The sequence below is a fragment of the Phocoena sinus genome, chromosome 3 (genome assembly GCF_008692025.1).
Source record: "Phocoena sinus isolate mPhoSin1 chromosome 3, mPhoSin1.pri, whole genome shotgun sequence".
Lineage (NCBI taxonomy): Eukaryota > Metazoa > Chordata > Mammalia > Artiodactyla > Phocoenidae > Phocoena > Phocoena sinus.
In genome coordinates, this window is record NC_045765.1 from 13177805 (window position 1) to 13193399 (window position 15595).

Here is a 15595-nt window from a genome sequence, read left to right on the forward strand (position 1 = left end):
ATGCTCAAGGGAGTCCTGCAAGGTGAAATGAAAGGGCACTCACTAGACAGTAACTCGAACCTATATGGAGAAATAAAAATCTCAATAAAGGTAAATATAATTATAAAAGCTAGTATTATTTAACAATGGTTTATAACTACACTTTTTGTTTTCTACATGATTTAAGAGACTAATACATTTAAGGAAAAACAATTATTTGTGTAAAAGCTAATATTACTGTAACTTTGGTTTGTAACTACAAATCTAGTTTTCTACATAATTTAAGAGACTAATGCATTTTAAAGAATTATTAGTTTATGTTTTAGGGGACACAGCATATAAAGATGTAACTTTGTGACATCAATAACTAGCTAGATGGACTAAGGGAAGAAGAGAGAAGACTCAAATTACTAAAATCAGAAATGAAAGTGGGGATGTTACTACCTTGTCTACAGAAATACAAGGGATTATAAGAGAGCACTATGGATATTTGTACACCAAAAAGTTGGATAACCTAGATGAAAGGGACAAATTCCTAGAAACACAAAACCTACCAAGACTCAATCACAAAGAAATAGGAAATCTGAATAGACCTATAAGTCATAAGGAAATTGAAGCAGTAAACAAATCCCAACAAAGAGAAGCCTTGTCGCAACCAAGTGAGTATATAGGGAATATACCTCAACATAATAAAAGCCATATATGACAAACCTACAGCCAACATTATATTCAGTGGTGAAAAGCTGAAAGCATTTCCTCTAAGATCAGGAATGAGATAAGTATGTCCACTCTTGCCACTTTTATTCAACATAGTATTGGAAGTCCTGGCTACAGCAACCAGAGAAGAAAAAGAAATAAAAGGAATCCAAATTAGAAAGGAAGAGGTACAACTGTCACTGTGTGCAGATGACATGATACTATACATAGAGAATACTAAAGACACTGCCAAAATACTACTAGAACTAATAAATTCAGTAAAACTGCAAGATATAAAATTAATATACAGAAATCTTTTCTTTCCATACACCAACAACAAACTATCAGAAAAATTAGGAAAACAAACCCATTTACAGTTTCATCAAAAAGAATAAAATACCTAGGAATAAATCTAACTAAGGAGGTAAAAGTCCTGTGCTCAGAAAACTATAAGGCACTGAAGAAAGAAATTGAAGATGACACAAACAAATTGAAAGGTATACCTCATGGATTGGAAGAATTAATATTGTTAAAATATCCATCTTCCCCAAGGCAATATACAGATTCAATGCAATCCCTATCAAAATACCAATGGCATTTTTCACAAACGAGAACAAATAATTCTAAAATCTGTATGGAAACACAAAAGACCCCAAATAGGCAGAACAATTTTGAGAAAGAGTAACGAAGATGGAGATACCACACTCCCTGATTTCAAACTGTACTACAAAGCTTATAGTAATCAAAACAGTATGGTACTGGCACAGAAACAAACACATAGATCAGTGAAACAGAATAAAGATTCCAGAAATGAACCCATGCTTATATATGTCAATTAATCCACAACAAAAAAAGGCAAAAGCTTACAATGGGAAAAAGACAGCCTCTTCAATAAATAGTTTTGGGAAAACTGGGCTACTCTCTCACTATATACAAAAATAAACTCAAAATGGATTAAAGACTTAAATTACAGCCTGAAACCATAAAACTCCTAGGAGAAAACAGGCGTTATGCTCTTTGACTTCAGCTTAAGCAATTTTTTTTTTGCATCTGTCTCCTCAGGCAAGGGAAACAAAAGCAGAAATAAATAAATGGGACTACATCAAACTCAAAAGCCTTTGCACAGTGAAGGAAACCACAAACAAAATGAAAAGGCAGCCTACTGAATGGGAGAGGAGATTTGCAAATGATAGATTCGATAAAGAGTTAATACCCAAAATAAACAAAGAATTCATAGAACTCAACATCAAAAAAAAAAAAAGCCCAATTAAAAAATGGGCAGAGGACCTGAATTGACATTTTTCCAAAGAAGACATACAGATGGCCAAAAGACACATGAAAGATGTTCAACATCACTAATCATCAGAGAAATGCAAATCAAAACCACAATGAGATATCACCTCACACCTGTCAGAATGGCTATTATCAAAAAGACAACAAATAACAAGTGTTAGTGAGGGTGTGGAGAAAAGGGAACTCTTGTGCTCTTTTGGTGGGAATTTAAATTGGTGCAGCCACTATAGAAAATGGATGGAGGTTCATTAAAAAAAATTAAAAATAGACCTGACATACGATCCCACAATTCCACACTGGGTATTTTTCCAAAGAAAACAAAAACACTAATTTGAAAAGATATATGCTCCCCTATGTTCATTGCAGCATTATTTCCATTAGCCAAGATGTGGAAGGAATATAAGTGCCCATCAATAAATGAGTGGATAAAGAAGATGTATATATACAATGGAATATTAGTCATAAAAAGGAATGAAATATTTCTATTTGTGACAACACAGATGGACTTAGAGAGTTTTATGCTAAGTGAAATAAGTCAGACAGAGAAAGACAAATACTATATGATTTCACTTATATGTGGAATCTAAAAAACAAAGCAAATGAACAAATATAACAAAATAGAGAGTCATAAATGTAGACAACAGGTGGTTGCCAGAGGGGAGGAGGGTGAAAGGATGAGTAAAGTAGGTGATGAAGATTAAGAGGTACAAATTTCCAGTTGCAAAATAAGTGAGCCACAGGGATGAAATTTACAGCATGGGGAATATAGTCATATATTATATAGTCATATATAATAATGTAGCTTCTTTGTATGGTAACAAAGTAATTAGACTTATCATGGTGACAATTTTGTAATGTATAAAAATATTGAATCACTATTTTCTGCACCAGGAACTAACATAATGTTCTAGGACAATTATACTTCACAAGCAAACTCATAGAAAAGGAGATCAGATTTGTGGTTACCAGAGGTGGGCATGGAGGAGGGGGAATGGGATGAAGGTGGTCAAAAGGTACAAACTTTCAGTTATAAGACAAATACTAGGGTTATAATGTACAATATGATTAATATTCTTAACACTGCTGTATGCTATATATGAAAGTTGTTGATAGAGTAAATCCTAAGAGTTCTCACCGCAAGGAAAAAATACTTTTTTTAAAATTCTGTACCTATATGAGATGATGGATGTTCACTAAATTTATTGTGGTCATCATTTCATGGTATATGTAAGTCAAATCATTATGTTGTATATATTAAGCTTACACAGTTCTGTATGGCAATAATATTTCAATAAAACTGGAAGAGAAAAGGAAAGAAGGAAGGAAGGAAGGAAGGCTGGCTCTGAATCTGATGGTTTTGCTGGTGAATTCTACCAAACATTGAAAGAATACCAATCCTTCTCAAACTTTTCCAAAAAATTGAAGAGGAGGGAACACTTCTTAACTCATACTATGATGCCAACATTACCCTAATACCAAAACCAAAGACACTACAAGATAACACTGATGCAAATCCTCAACAATATACTACTAAACAGAATTCAGCAGCATACTAAAAGAATTATACAACATGACCAAGTGGCATTTATTCCTAGGACGCAAGTATGGTTTGACATATGAAAATCAATGTAATATGCCACATCAACAGAATGAAGGGGGAAAAATGATCATCACATTTGATGCAGAAAAAGCATTTGACAAAATTCAACACCTTTTCATGATAAAAAAAAACACTCAACAAACTAGGAATAAAAGGAAACTAATTCAATGTAATAAAAGGCATATATGAAAACCCCACAGTGAACATACTCAGAAAAACTCAAAGTGTTTCCTCTAAGATCTGAACAAGGCAAGGATGCCTGTTTTCCCACTTCTATTCAACATAGTACTGGAAGTTTTAGCCAGAGCAATTAGGCAAGAAAAAGAAAAGAAATTGGAACAGAAGAAGTAAAAGTATCTGTTTGCAGATGATATGATATGTAGAAACCCTAAAGCTTGCACAGAAAAACCCTATTAGAACTAATGAATGAATTCAGCAAAGTAACAGGATACAAAGTCAGCATGTTAAAAAACAAAACCAAAAACAATTGCATTCCTATACACAATGAATGATCTGAAAAGGAAATTACAAAAACAATGTCATTTACAATGACATCCAAAGGAGTAAAATACTTAGTAATCATCTTAACCAAGGAAGTGAGAGACTTGTCTAATGAAAACTATACACTATTGCTGGAAGAAATTAAGACATAAATAAATGGGAATACATCCTATGTTTGTGGATTGGAAGACTTAATATTGTTAAAATGTCAATACTACCCAAAGCAATCTACAAGTTCCAAAGCAATTCAGTCCAATCCCTATCAAAATTTCAATAACTGGGACTTCCCTGGTGGCACAGTGGTTGGGAATCCACCTGCCAATGCAGGGGACACGGATTTGGTCCCTGATCTGGGAAGATCCTACATGCCACAGAGCAACTAAGCCCATGCACCACAACTACTGAGCCTGTGCTCTAGAGCCTGTGAGCCACAATTACTGAGCCCATATGCCGCAACTACTGAAGCCTGCGCGCCTAGAGCCTGTGTTCTGCAACAAGAGAAGCCACCGCAATGAGAAGCCCGTGCGACACAACAAAGAGTAGCCTTTACTCGCCACAACTAGAGAAAGCCAGGGCACTGCAATGAAGACCCAACACAACCCAACACAGCCTAAATAAATAAATAAATAAATAATAAAATAAATAAATTTATAAAAAAAAAAAAAAAGACCCAACACAGCCAAAAATAAATAAATACAAATAAATAAATAAAATGGTTGGTTTTTAGATAATCAACAAGGATGTACCGTATAGCACAGGGAACGCTACTCAATACTCTGTAATAACCTATATGGGAAAATAATCTGAAAAAGAGTAGATATATGTATAACTGAATCACTTTGCTGTACACCTGAAACTAACACAACATTGTAAATCAAATATACTCCAATATAAAATAAAAATTAAACTATATATATATATATTTTTTTTTAAGAGGTAATTCCTTGGTGGTCCAGTGGTTAGGACTGCGCTTTTACTACCAAGGGTCCAGGTTCCATCCCTGGTTGAGGAACTAAGATTCCGCAAGTTGTGCGCTGTAACCAAAAAAAGAGAGAAAAAGAAAGAAAGAAAATAAATAAATAAAATGGTTGATTTTATGTGATGTGAATTTTGCCTCAATAAATTAAAAGGGTTTGGGAATTGCATGACAGAGGAACTCCATGGCTGATGATTTTTAATGCTGTCACAGCCTAAAAGCCCATCTCGCCTCTTTCTTTGCCAGAACCACGTTCAGGCAGCAGCCAACTCCCCAGGACAGCCTTGGTGTCGGCGGGTCATTCGGTGAGCCGCGCTGGGGCACTATTTTGGTGGCACTGTCCTGCCCTCCCATTTCAGTGTCCCCATGTCTTACACATCCTGTTCACACTAAAGCTGAAGTGAGACAGGATATCCAGGGACTTGAAAGTAGGGTTTGCTCAGAGGTGACTCAGGAAGATGGATTCTCTAAGTACCTGCCCCTCCGAGCCTGTGATTTCCCCTTTGGTGGAAGATACTTAGAGTAGTCAAACTCATAGAGGTAGAAAGTAGAATGGTGGTTGCCTGGGACTGGGGAGAAGGAAAGATGGAGAGTTATTGCTTAATGGGTATAGAGTTTCAGTTTTACAAAATGAAAAGTGTTATGGGGATTGATGGTGGTGATGGTTGCCTAACACTGTGAATGTGTTTAATACCACTGAACTGTACACTAAAAATGGCTAAGATGGTAAATTTTGTGTTGTACGTATTTTGCCACAATAAAAAAAAAGGTGGAAAAGAAAAAGCTTTAAGGATGAAAATGTATTTTTAAAATATCCATCCATAATCCAGATTTGGGGACTTATTTTTTAAAATTATTTTCTCTCATGTGACGTTTTCCCATGCTTATTTTAAATTTTTTCGTGATCAGGATCAGGCTTCAGACACCTAGTTATGCTGTCCTTATATTTATATACAGCTGGTCTTGATGTTATTGTAGAAGTAAAAAGAATATTATTTTATTACATATTAGATTACTTATTAGATTTAGATCTAATTCTGCTCTGTCATTTTGGAGAGTAAGGCAACTTCTCCAAGGACACAGCATTAAATTGATCTAAAGTTTCCACAGATTGTGCACTCCCCGACTCCCTGCCCAGAGTTCTCTCTACCTACCACGCCTCACATTTACTCTTTTTTAAAATATTTATTTATTTATTTATGGCTGTATTGGGTCTTCATTGCTGTGTGCAGGCTTTCTCTAGTTGCAGCGGGGGGTGGCTACTCTTCATTATGGTACGTTTGCTTCTCATTGCGGTGGCTTTTCTTGTTACAGAGCACAGGCTCTAGGCCCGTGGGCTTCAGTAGTCACCGCATGTGGACTCAGTAGTTGTGGCTTGGGCTCTAGAGGACAGGCTCAGTAGTTGTGGCACACAGGCTTAGTTGCTCCGCGGCATGTGGGATCCTCCCGGACCAGGGCTCAAACCTGTGTCCCCTGCACTGGCAGGCGGACTCCTAACCACTGCACCACCAGGGAAGACCCTCACATTTACTCTTGAATTTAAAATCTGGAATGGAAAAGGTCTTTATTTAGATTTAAAAATAAATTTAAATGTTTTGGTTATGGTTATTATTCTCTTAAAACAGGATGGCAGAGATATCTGGCAAAAAAGTAATACCTATTGAATTAGAGATGATTTCACAAAGATTTGATTTAGTTAGATTTAGTAAACAAGATAACCACAAATATCCACCAAAATACTACTTTAAAATATACACAGCATGTCTGCTACATTTAAATTGCAAAGCAGCATATGTTGGAGTAAAAAATATATATATTTAAATTTTCCGCATTATTTTGCTTTTAACTCAAAATCAGTTACATTTTACCCAAACCCATTGTGTCACTATTAGAACACTTCCTGTGATTTCTCAGCTCTTTCCTTTGGTTTGAGAGCAGCTTGCTAGTGTTGAAGAGGAAAAGAGAAATATGTTTTATTGGGCCCTTGCCAGGGGCCTTACCCATGCAATCTTAGATTATGTGTAAAACCCTAGGAAATGGGTAACACAGCCCCCATTTTGCAAATAAGGAAACTGAGGGTCAGAAAGATGAAAATACTTGCCCAAAGTCAGGTCAGCCCAATTTCAGAGCCCATCTACCTACCCCATTCTTCACAAAACTCCATTACTGCATAACTATTTTATGATTGCTGTTAATGGAAGATGTCCAGATTTTTCTAGTCAGATCTGGGCACATTCTGAAGCTGAATTTAATATTAAAAGTGTGTAGGTGCTTAGGAATAGAGAGGAAGATTCTGACCAATTTCGAAGGAAAAATAAATTTCATGTTTCAATCCTGAGATAATAGACTTTCATACAAATAGTTTACATAGCTTTTGTTTTAAAAAATTGAACTGGAATGTTTTCCAGTAGTGACAAAAAAGGAAATTACATAAACCACGCGTCCTCCGGGAACTCAACCAGGAGATAGATGTGGTGTTCTTTGTCGGTTCCGTAGATGGTATTTCCAAGTAAAACGTCGCATCTACTCTGGCAAATTCATAATATTCTTTAAGTAATTATGTGCAGCCTAGATCTCTCTTATTTAATCTGGAGGTTCATCACTGCAAGTTCTAGAAGAAGTCACAGTCATCTGCTTGTGTTTACACAGGGTTTGTTCACAGGGGTGGGTGCAGGCCTGGGTCAGTGGATGTGGTGGAATTCTGTCTGAGACAGAAAGGCACGCAGATACTTTAGTACATTCCTATGGCTTAAAGTCAATGAAGCCGCAGCAGGGTAATTCCAAACAGTCTCGGAAGGTTTCACAGATTTTCCAGATCCCTCCTGTAAACCTTGCTTAGAATATTCAGAACTTCTTTGTCTCTGAGCAGGGAATACAGTGTCCTACAGCATTGCATTTCCTTAGTGACTGAAACTTACGTGGCAATTTAAAAATTGTTAACTTTTTTTTTTTTAACATCTTTGTTGGGGTATAATTGCTTTACAATGGTGTGTTACTTACTGCTTTATAACAAAGTAAATCAACTATACATATACATATATCCCCATATCTCCTCCCTCTTGCATCTCCCTCCCACCCTCCCTATCCCACCCCTCTAGGAGGTCACAAGGCACGGAGCTGATCTCCCTGTGCTATGCAGCTGCTTCCCACTAGCTGTGTATTTTACATTTGGTAGTGTATATATGTCCATGCCACTCTCTCACTTCTTCCCAGCTTAGCCTTCCTCCTCCCCGTGTTCTCAAGTCCATTTTCTACGTCTGCAACTTTATTCCTGTCCTGCCTCTAGGTTCTTCAGAACCTTTTTTTTTTTTTTTCAGATTCCATATATGTGTGTTAGCATACGCTATTTGTTTTTCTCTTTCTGACTTACTTCACTCTGTATGACAGACTGTAGGTCCATCCACCTCACTACAAATAACTCAATTTTGTTTCTTTTTATGACTGAGTAATATTCCATTGTATATATGTGCCACATCTCCTTTATCCATTCACCTGTCGATGGACACTTAGGTTGCTTTTGTATCCTGGCTATAGTAAATAGAGCTGCAATGAACATTGTGGTACATGACTCTTTTTGAATTATGGTTTTCTCAGGGTATATGCCCAGTAGTGAGATTGCTGTGTTGTATGGTAGCTCTAATTTTAGGGTTTTTTTGTTTTTGTTTTTTGTGTTTTTTTGCGGTACGCGGGCCTCTCACTGTTGTGGCCTCTCCCGTTGCGGAGCACAGGCTCCGGACGCACAGGCTCAGCAGCCATGGCTCACAGGCCCAGCCACTCCACGGCATGTGGGATCTTCCCGGACTGGGGCACGAACCCGTGTCCCCTGCATCGGTAGGTGGACTCCCAACCATTGCGCCACCAGGGAAGCCCTATTTTTAGTTTTTTAAGGAACCTCCATACTGTTCTCCATAGTGCCTGTATCAATTTACATTCCCACCAACAGTGCAAAAGGGTTCCCTTTTCTCCACACCCTCTCCAGCATTTATTGTTTGTAGATTTTTTGATGATGGCCATTCTGACTGGTGTGAGGTAATAACTCATTGCAGTTTTGATTTGCATTTCTCTAATGATTAGTGATGTTGAGCACTCTTTCATGTGTTTCTTGGCCATCTGTATATCTTCTCTGGAGAAGTGTCTGTTTAGGTCTTCTGCCCATTTTTGGATTGGGTTGTTTGTTTTTCTGATATTGAGCTGCATGAGCTGTTTGTAAATTTTGGAGATTAATCCGTTGTCAGTTGCTTCATTTGCAAATATTTTCTCCCATTGTGAGGGTTGTCTTTTCATCTTGTTTATGGTTTCCTTTGCTGTGCAAAAGCTTTTAAGTTTTATTAGGTCCTGTTTGTTTATTTTTGTTTTTATTTCCATTTCTCTAGGAGGTAGGTCAAAAAGGATCTTGCTGTGATTTATGTCATAGAGTGTTGTGCCTATGTTTTCCTCTAAGAGTTTTATAGTGTCTGGCCTTACATTTAGGGCTTTAATCCTTTTTTTTTTTTTTTTTTCGGTACGCGGGCCTCTCACTGTTGTGGCCTCTCCTGTTGCGGAGCACAGGCTCCGGACGCACAGGCTCAGCAGCCATGGCTCACAGGCCCAGCCGCTCTGCAGCACGTCGGATCTTCCTGAACCGGGGCACGAACCCATGTCCCCTGCATCGGCAGGCGGACTCTCAACCACTGCGCCACCAGGGAAGCCCCCTTTAATCCATTTTTTTTAAAAATTTATTTATTTATTATTTATGGCTGTGTTGGGTCTTCATTTCTGTGTGAGGGCTTTCTCTAGTTGCAGCAAGTGGGGGCCACTCTTCATCGCAGTGCGCGGGCCTCTCACTATCGCGTCCTCTCTTGTTGCGGAGCGCAGGCTCCAGACGCGCAGGCTCAGTAGTTGTGGCTCACGGGCCTACTTGCTCCGCGGCACGTGGGATCTCCCCGGACCGGGGCTCGAACCCGTGTCCCCTGCATCGGCAGGCAGATTCTCAACCACTGCACCACCAGGGAAGCCCTCTTTTAATCCATTTTGAGTTTATTTTCGTATATGGTGTTAGGAAGTGTTCTAATTTCATTCTTTTACATGTAGCTGTTCAGTTTTCCCAGCACCACTTATTGAAGAGGCTGTCTTTTCTCCATAGTATATTCTTGCCTCCTTTATCGAAAATAAGGTGAACATATGTGCATGGGTTTATCTCTGGGCTTTCTATCCTGTTCCATTGATCTATATTTCTCTTTTTGTGCCAGTACCATACTGTCTTGATGACTGTAGTTTTTTTTTGTTTTTTTTGTTTTTTTTTTTTGCGGTACGTGGGCCTCTCACTGCTGTGGCCTCTCCCGTCGCTCCAGATGCACAGGCCCAGCAGCCATGGCTCACGGGCCCAGCTGCTCCGCGGCATGTGGGATCTTCCCGGACTGGGGCACGAACCCATGTCCCCTGCATTGGCAGGCGGACTCTCAACCACTGCGCCACCAGGGAAGCCCATGACTGTAGTTTTGTAGTATTGTCTGAAGTCCAGGAGCCTGATTCCTCCAGCTCCATTTTTCTTTCTCAATATTGCTTTGGCTATTCGGTGTCTTTTGTGTTTCCATACAAATTGTGAAATTTTTTGTTCTAGTTCTGTGGAAAATGCCATTGGTAGTTTGATAGGGATTGCACTGAATCTGTAGATTGCTTTGGGTCATTTTCACAATGTTGATTCTTCCAATCCAAGAACATGGTATATCTCTCCATCTGTTTGTATCATCTTTAACTTCTTTCATCAGTGTCTTATAGGTTTCTGCATACAGGTCTTTTGTCTCCTTAGGTAGGTTTATTCCTAGGTATTTTATTCTTTCTGTTGCAATGTTTCCTTAATTTCTCTTTCAAATTTTTCATCATTAGTGTATAGGAATGAAAGAGATTTCTGTGCATTAATTATGTATCCTGCTACTTTACCAAATTCATTGATTAGCTCTAGTAGTTTTCTGGTAGCCCCTTTAGGATTCTCTATGTATAGTATCATGTCATCTGCAAACAGTGACAGCTTTACTTCTTCTCTTCTGATTGCTGTGGCTAACACTTCCAAAACTATGTTTAATAATAGTGGTGAGGGTGGACAACCTTGTCATGTTCCTGATCTTAGAGGAAATGGTTTCAGTTTTTCTCCATTGAGAACGATGTTGGCTGTGGGTTTGTCATATATGGCCTTTATTATGTTGAGGGAAGTTCCCTCTATGCCTACTTTCTGTAAGGTTTTTATTATAAATGGGTGTTGAATTTTGTCAAAAGCAAAAATCATTAACTTTTAATAGAGCTCTTTATAAATTTCACAGTTCATTGGAACTTACGTACTGATTGTAACCTCTTTTTTGCTTAAGATGTGGTGTTACCTTTAAGAATATATATTTATATATACGTATGTGTGTTGTCTTCGAGCATAACAATAATAACAACAAATATTGAGCACTGCCATACTAAAAGCTTTACATACATTAGGCCCTTGAACTGGCAAAATAGCTTTGTGAAGTCAAGATTAACACCCCTATTTTGCAGACCAGGACACTGAGGCATGGGAGGTGAATATGTTAGTTGCAAATATATCTCAACAGCGAAGGAGAACTGCGATCAGAGCCAGTCAGTCCAGCTCTGAAGCCCTCCTATGGGTACAGGAGCCTTGGTCAGAGCTTCAGAGTGAGGGCCTGAGGCTCAGACAGCACATGGGAGGACGCTTACTAGAGTGTTGTTAGACCTTCCTTCTCTTCCTCACATTCTGGCTTACACTCCAATCCAAAGTGGCTGCACTGACCGTGACCTGAACTGAGTGTCACCATCCATTTAAATATCTCCACAAGAACATCTGATTATTCCCAGACATGTAAGCTTCTTGTGCCTTGTATATTATTTCAGGAGAATGGTTGGGGATATCCTGTGGTGATGCATGACAGAAGGAAATTGAGAGCAGTTAATATTTTTTTTGTAGGACCCGATATTTGTGGATTTGATGTCAAGAAAGTTCATGTTATTTTACATTTCAAGAATCAGTATCACTCAAACAAGAAATCAATCAGGTGTAAGGTAAATTCTTTCATATTCAAATCAGTGATCATGTTAACTCTTGCCAGATAATAACGTAAGTTTATAGAAAATAGTTTTGACCTTGAAATATTTAAGTGAACTATGGATGGGCCTTGTCTGTCCTGTCCCTGCTTTCCAGTTTAGCAGGCCTTTGATTGGTTTCGTTTCCAAAGTTTTTACCCACCGGGAGGGTACACTTCTCACTGTGAGCCATGACATTGATTTATAAAATGCCCCATAAGGGTTACAACAGGATGCTCACATTTCAGCTATACCCACATCAGTAAGGAATGAAATATTCAGGGTGAAAGAAAATTCTGGTGAAATTAATCTTCAAAATACCAAAAACAATTTAAAATGGGAATATTTCTAAAATGAATGCATACATGCTTTACATTTTTACCCAGGGGATCCTGTGGAAATGACATTTTAGGTCTTAGGGCCTGTTTATAACTCAATGGCCCTACCCAGGGCTTCTCCAAAGAGTCAGCCTGCATTAAGTCCCTGGTGTGTGGGCCTGTGAAGGGGAAGTACACTCCCTAAAGCTCATCCCCCCACACTTTGAAGGTAAGCACCAGGAAGCAGGGACCTGTCCCCTGAGGCATCCCCAGCACCCATAGCCTCTGTGAATCTGGGCAGGAGGCCAGTGTATTTCAAGATCATTGACAGCAAGGAGCGGGAGCATCCGTAACTGTCCTTTATTCAGTCTCGACCTGAGCAGGGGGCGCTCGGCACCCTCACAAAGCCCCAGTGAGTCTCTGTTGGCAGCATGGTTTCTCGCCGGGTCCTGCCTGCTGACTTGATGGTTCTAAAGGATCAGCAGGTCCCCCATGTACTCAGAGGCCTGACACCCCTCCCTTGAGCGTGGAGGGCAGCTCAAAATCCAAGTCTTCCTCCTCCACCTTAGTGTTGGACCAGAGGACCAGTCTTCATGATATGATTCCCGAGCATTTGTTCAGTTGCAGCTCAGGCATGCAGGAGAGAAAGGGGATGACACTACCAGATGGAGGCTGTGAGGTCTGGCCTGGACTGTGCCTGGGAGGCCAGAGCTCGGTCACCTGCGGGCAGCAAGCCTGCGGGGCCCTGAGTGGCGCTGGCAGGCCCACAACTCCCTCAGACAGGTATTGGTATTTCTTTTTTTTTTTTTTTTTTTTTTGCGATACGCGGGCCTCTCACTGTTGTGGCCTCTCCCGTTGCGGAGCACAGCCTCCGGACGCGCAGGCTCAGCGGCCATGGCTCACGGGGCCAGCTGCTCCGCGGCATGTGGGATCCTCCCGGACCGGGGCACGAACCCGTGTCCCCTGCATCGGCAGGCAGACTCTCAACCGCTGCGCCACCAGGGAAGCCCTAGGTATTGGTATTTCTGCAGCCTGTTAGAAAAATAAGAGACAAGTCTGCTGAAGGAGCCTTGGATCATAGCAGCTAGTCAGCATCAGGGACTCCTCAGTGAGGAGCAAGGTTATCTTCTTGGGGCTCCGATTCACTCTGCAATGCTGTAAAAGAAACGCAGTGGTCAGCCCTCAAGGATTTTCAAGGAGGAGGTCTGGCCTGCATTGTTACAAAAAATACCTCAGGAGATTGGTTCAAGATAGCAGAGTAGATGGATGTGCGCTCACTCCGTCTTGCGAGAACACTGGCATCACCACGAACTGCCGAACAATCATCGACAGGAAGACACTGGAACTCACCAAAAAAGATACCCCACATCCAAAGCCAAAGGAGAAGCCACAATGAGATGGTAGGAGGGCGGCAATCACAATAAAATCAAATCCCCTAACTGCTGGGTCGGCAACTCACAAACTGGAGAACAATTATACCACAGAAGTTCACCACTGGAGTGAAGGTTCTGAGCCCCATGTTAGACTTCCCAACCTGGGGGTCTGGCAACAGGAGGAGGAATCCCCAGAGAATCGGACTTTGAAAGCTAGTGGGATTTGACTGCAGGACTTCAACAAGACTGGGGGAAACAGAGACTCCACTCTTAGAGGGCACACACAAAGTCTTGTGCGCACCAGGACCCAGGGGAAGGAGCAGTGACCCCATAGGAGACTGAACCAGACCTACCTGCTAATGTTGATTGGTCTTCTGCAGAGGAGGGGGTGGGCGGCTGTGGCTCACTGCAGGGACAAGGACACTGACAGCAGAAGTTATGGGAAGTACTCATTGGCGTAAGCCCTCCCAGGGTCCTCCATTAGCCCCACCAAAGAGCCTACTCAGGCCAAACAACCAACAGCGAGGGGACACACCCCCACCCATCAGCAGACAAGTGGATTAAAGTTTTACTGAGCTCTGCCCACCAGAGCAACACCCAGCTCTACCCATCACCAGTCCCTCCCATCAGGAAGCTTGCACGAGCCTCTTGGATAGCCTCAACCACCAGAGGGCAGACAGCAGACACAAGAAGAACTACAATCCTGCAGCCTGCCGAAGGAAAACCACAATCACAGAAAGATAGATGAAATGAAAATGCAGAGGATTATGTCCCAGATGAAGGAACAAGATAAAACCCCAGAAAAAGAACTAAATTCCAGAAAAAGAATTCAAAATAATGATAGTGAAGATGATCCAGGACCTTTGAAAAAGAATGGAGGCAAGGATTGAGAAGATGCAAGAAATGTTTAACACAGAACTAGAAGAATTAAAGAACAAACAAAGATGAACAATACAATAAATGAAATGAAAAATACACCAGAAGGAATTGATAGCAGAATAACTGAGGGAGAAGAATGGATAAGTGACCTGGAAGACAGAATGGTGGAAATCACTGCTGCAGAACAGAATAAAGAAAAAAGAATGAAAAGAAATGAAGACAGCCTAAGAGACTTCTGGAACAATGTTAAATGCACCAACATTCACATTATAGGGGTCCCAGAAGGAGGAGAGAGAGAGAAAGGACCCGAGAAAATATTTGAAGAGATTATAGTTGAAAACTGCCCTAACCTGGGAAAGGAAATAGCCACCCAAGTCCAGGAAGTGCGGAGTGTCCCAGGCAGGATAAACCCAAGGAGAAACACACTGAGACACATAGTAATTAAATTGACAAAAATTAAAGACAGAGAAAAATGATTAAAAGCAACAAGGGAAAAATGACAAATAACACACCAGGGAACTCCCATAAGGTTAACAGCTGATTTCTCAGCAGAAACTCTGCAAGCCAGAAGGGAGTGGCACGATATATTTAAAGTGATGAAAGGGAAGAACCTACAACCAGGAACACTCTACCCAGCAAGGCTCTCATTCAGATTTGACGGAGAAATCAAAAGCTTTACAGACAAGCAGAAGCTAAGAGAATTCAGCACCACCAGACCAGCTTTGCAACAAATGCTAAAGGAACTCCTCTAGGCAGGAAAGAGACTAGAAACTTAAAACAACCTTGTACATGTATAGTCTGCTATATCAAAACCTCATGGGAACAACAAACCCCCAAACTACAATAGATACACACACAAAAAAGAAAAAGCAACCCAAGCACAACACTGAAGATGGTCATCAAACCACAAGAGAAGAGAACA

At 40.4% G+C, this 15595-nt stretch overlaps 1 protein-coding gene across 3 annotated transcripts in view; it reads left to right on the forward strand.

Moving 5' to 3' along the window:
- CALR3 (calreticulin 3) overlaps positions 1 to 15595 on the forward strand; it is a 32048-nt gene that overhangs the window by 5485 nt on the left and 10968 nt on the right. For all 3 annotated transcript variants that reach the window (XM_032627398.1, XM_032627399.1, XM_032627400.1), the window contains one exon: positions 11989 to 12083. In XM_032627398.1, coding sequence (XP_032483289.1) covers positions 11989 to 12083 — 95 coding nt within the window. The remainder of the gene's footprint in view (positions 1 to 11988; positions 12084 to 15595) is intronic.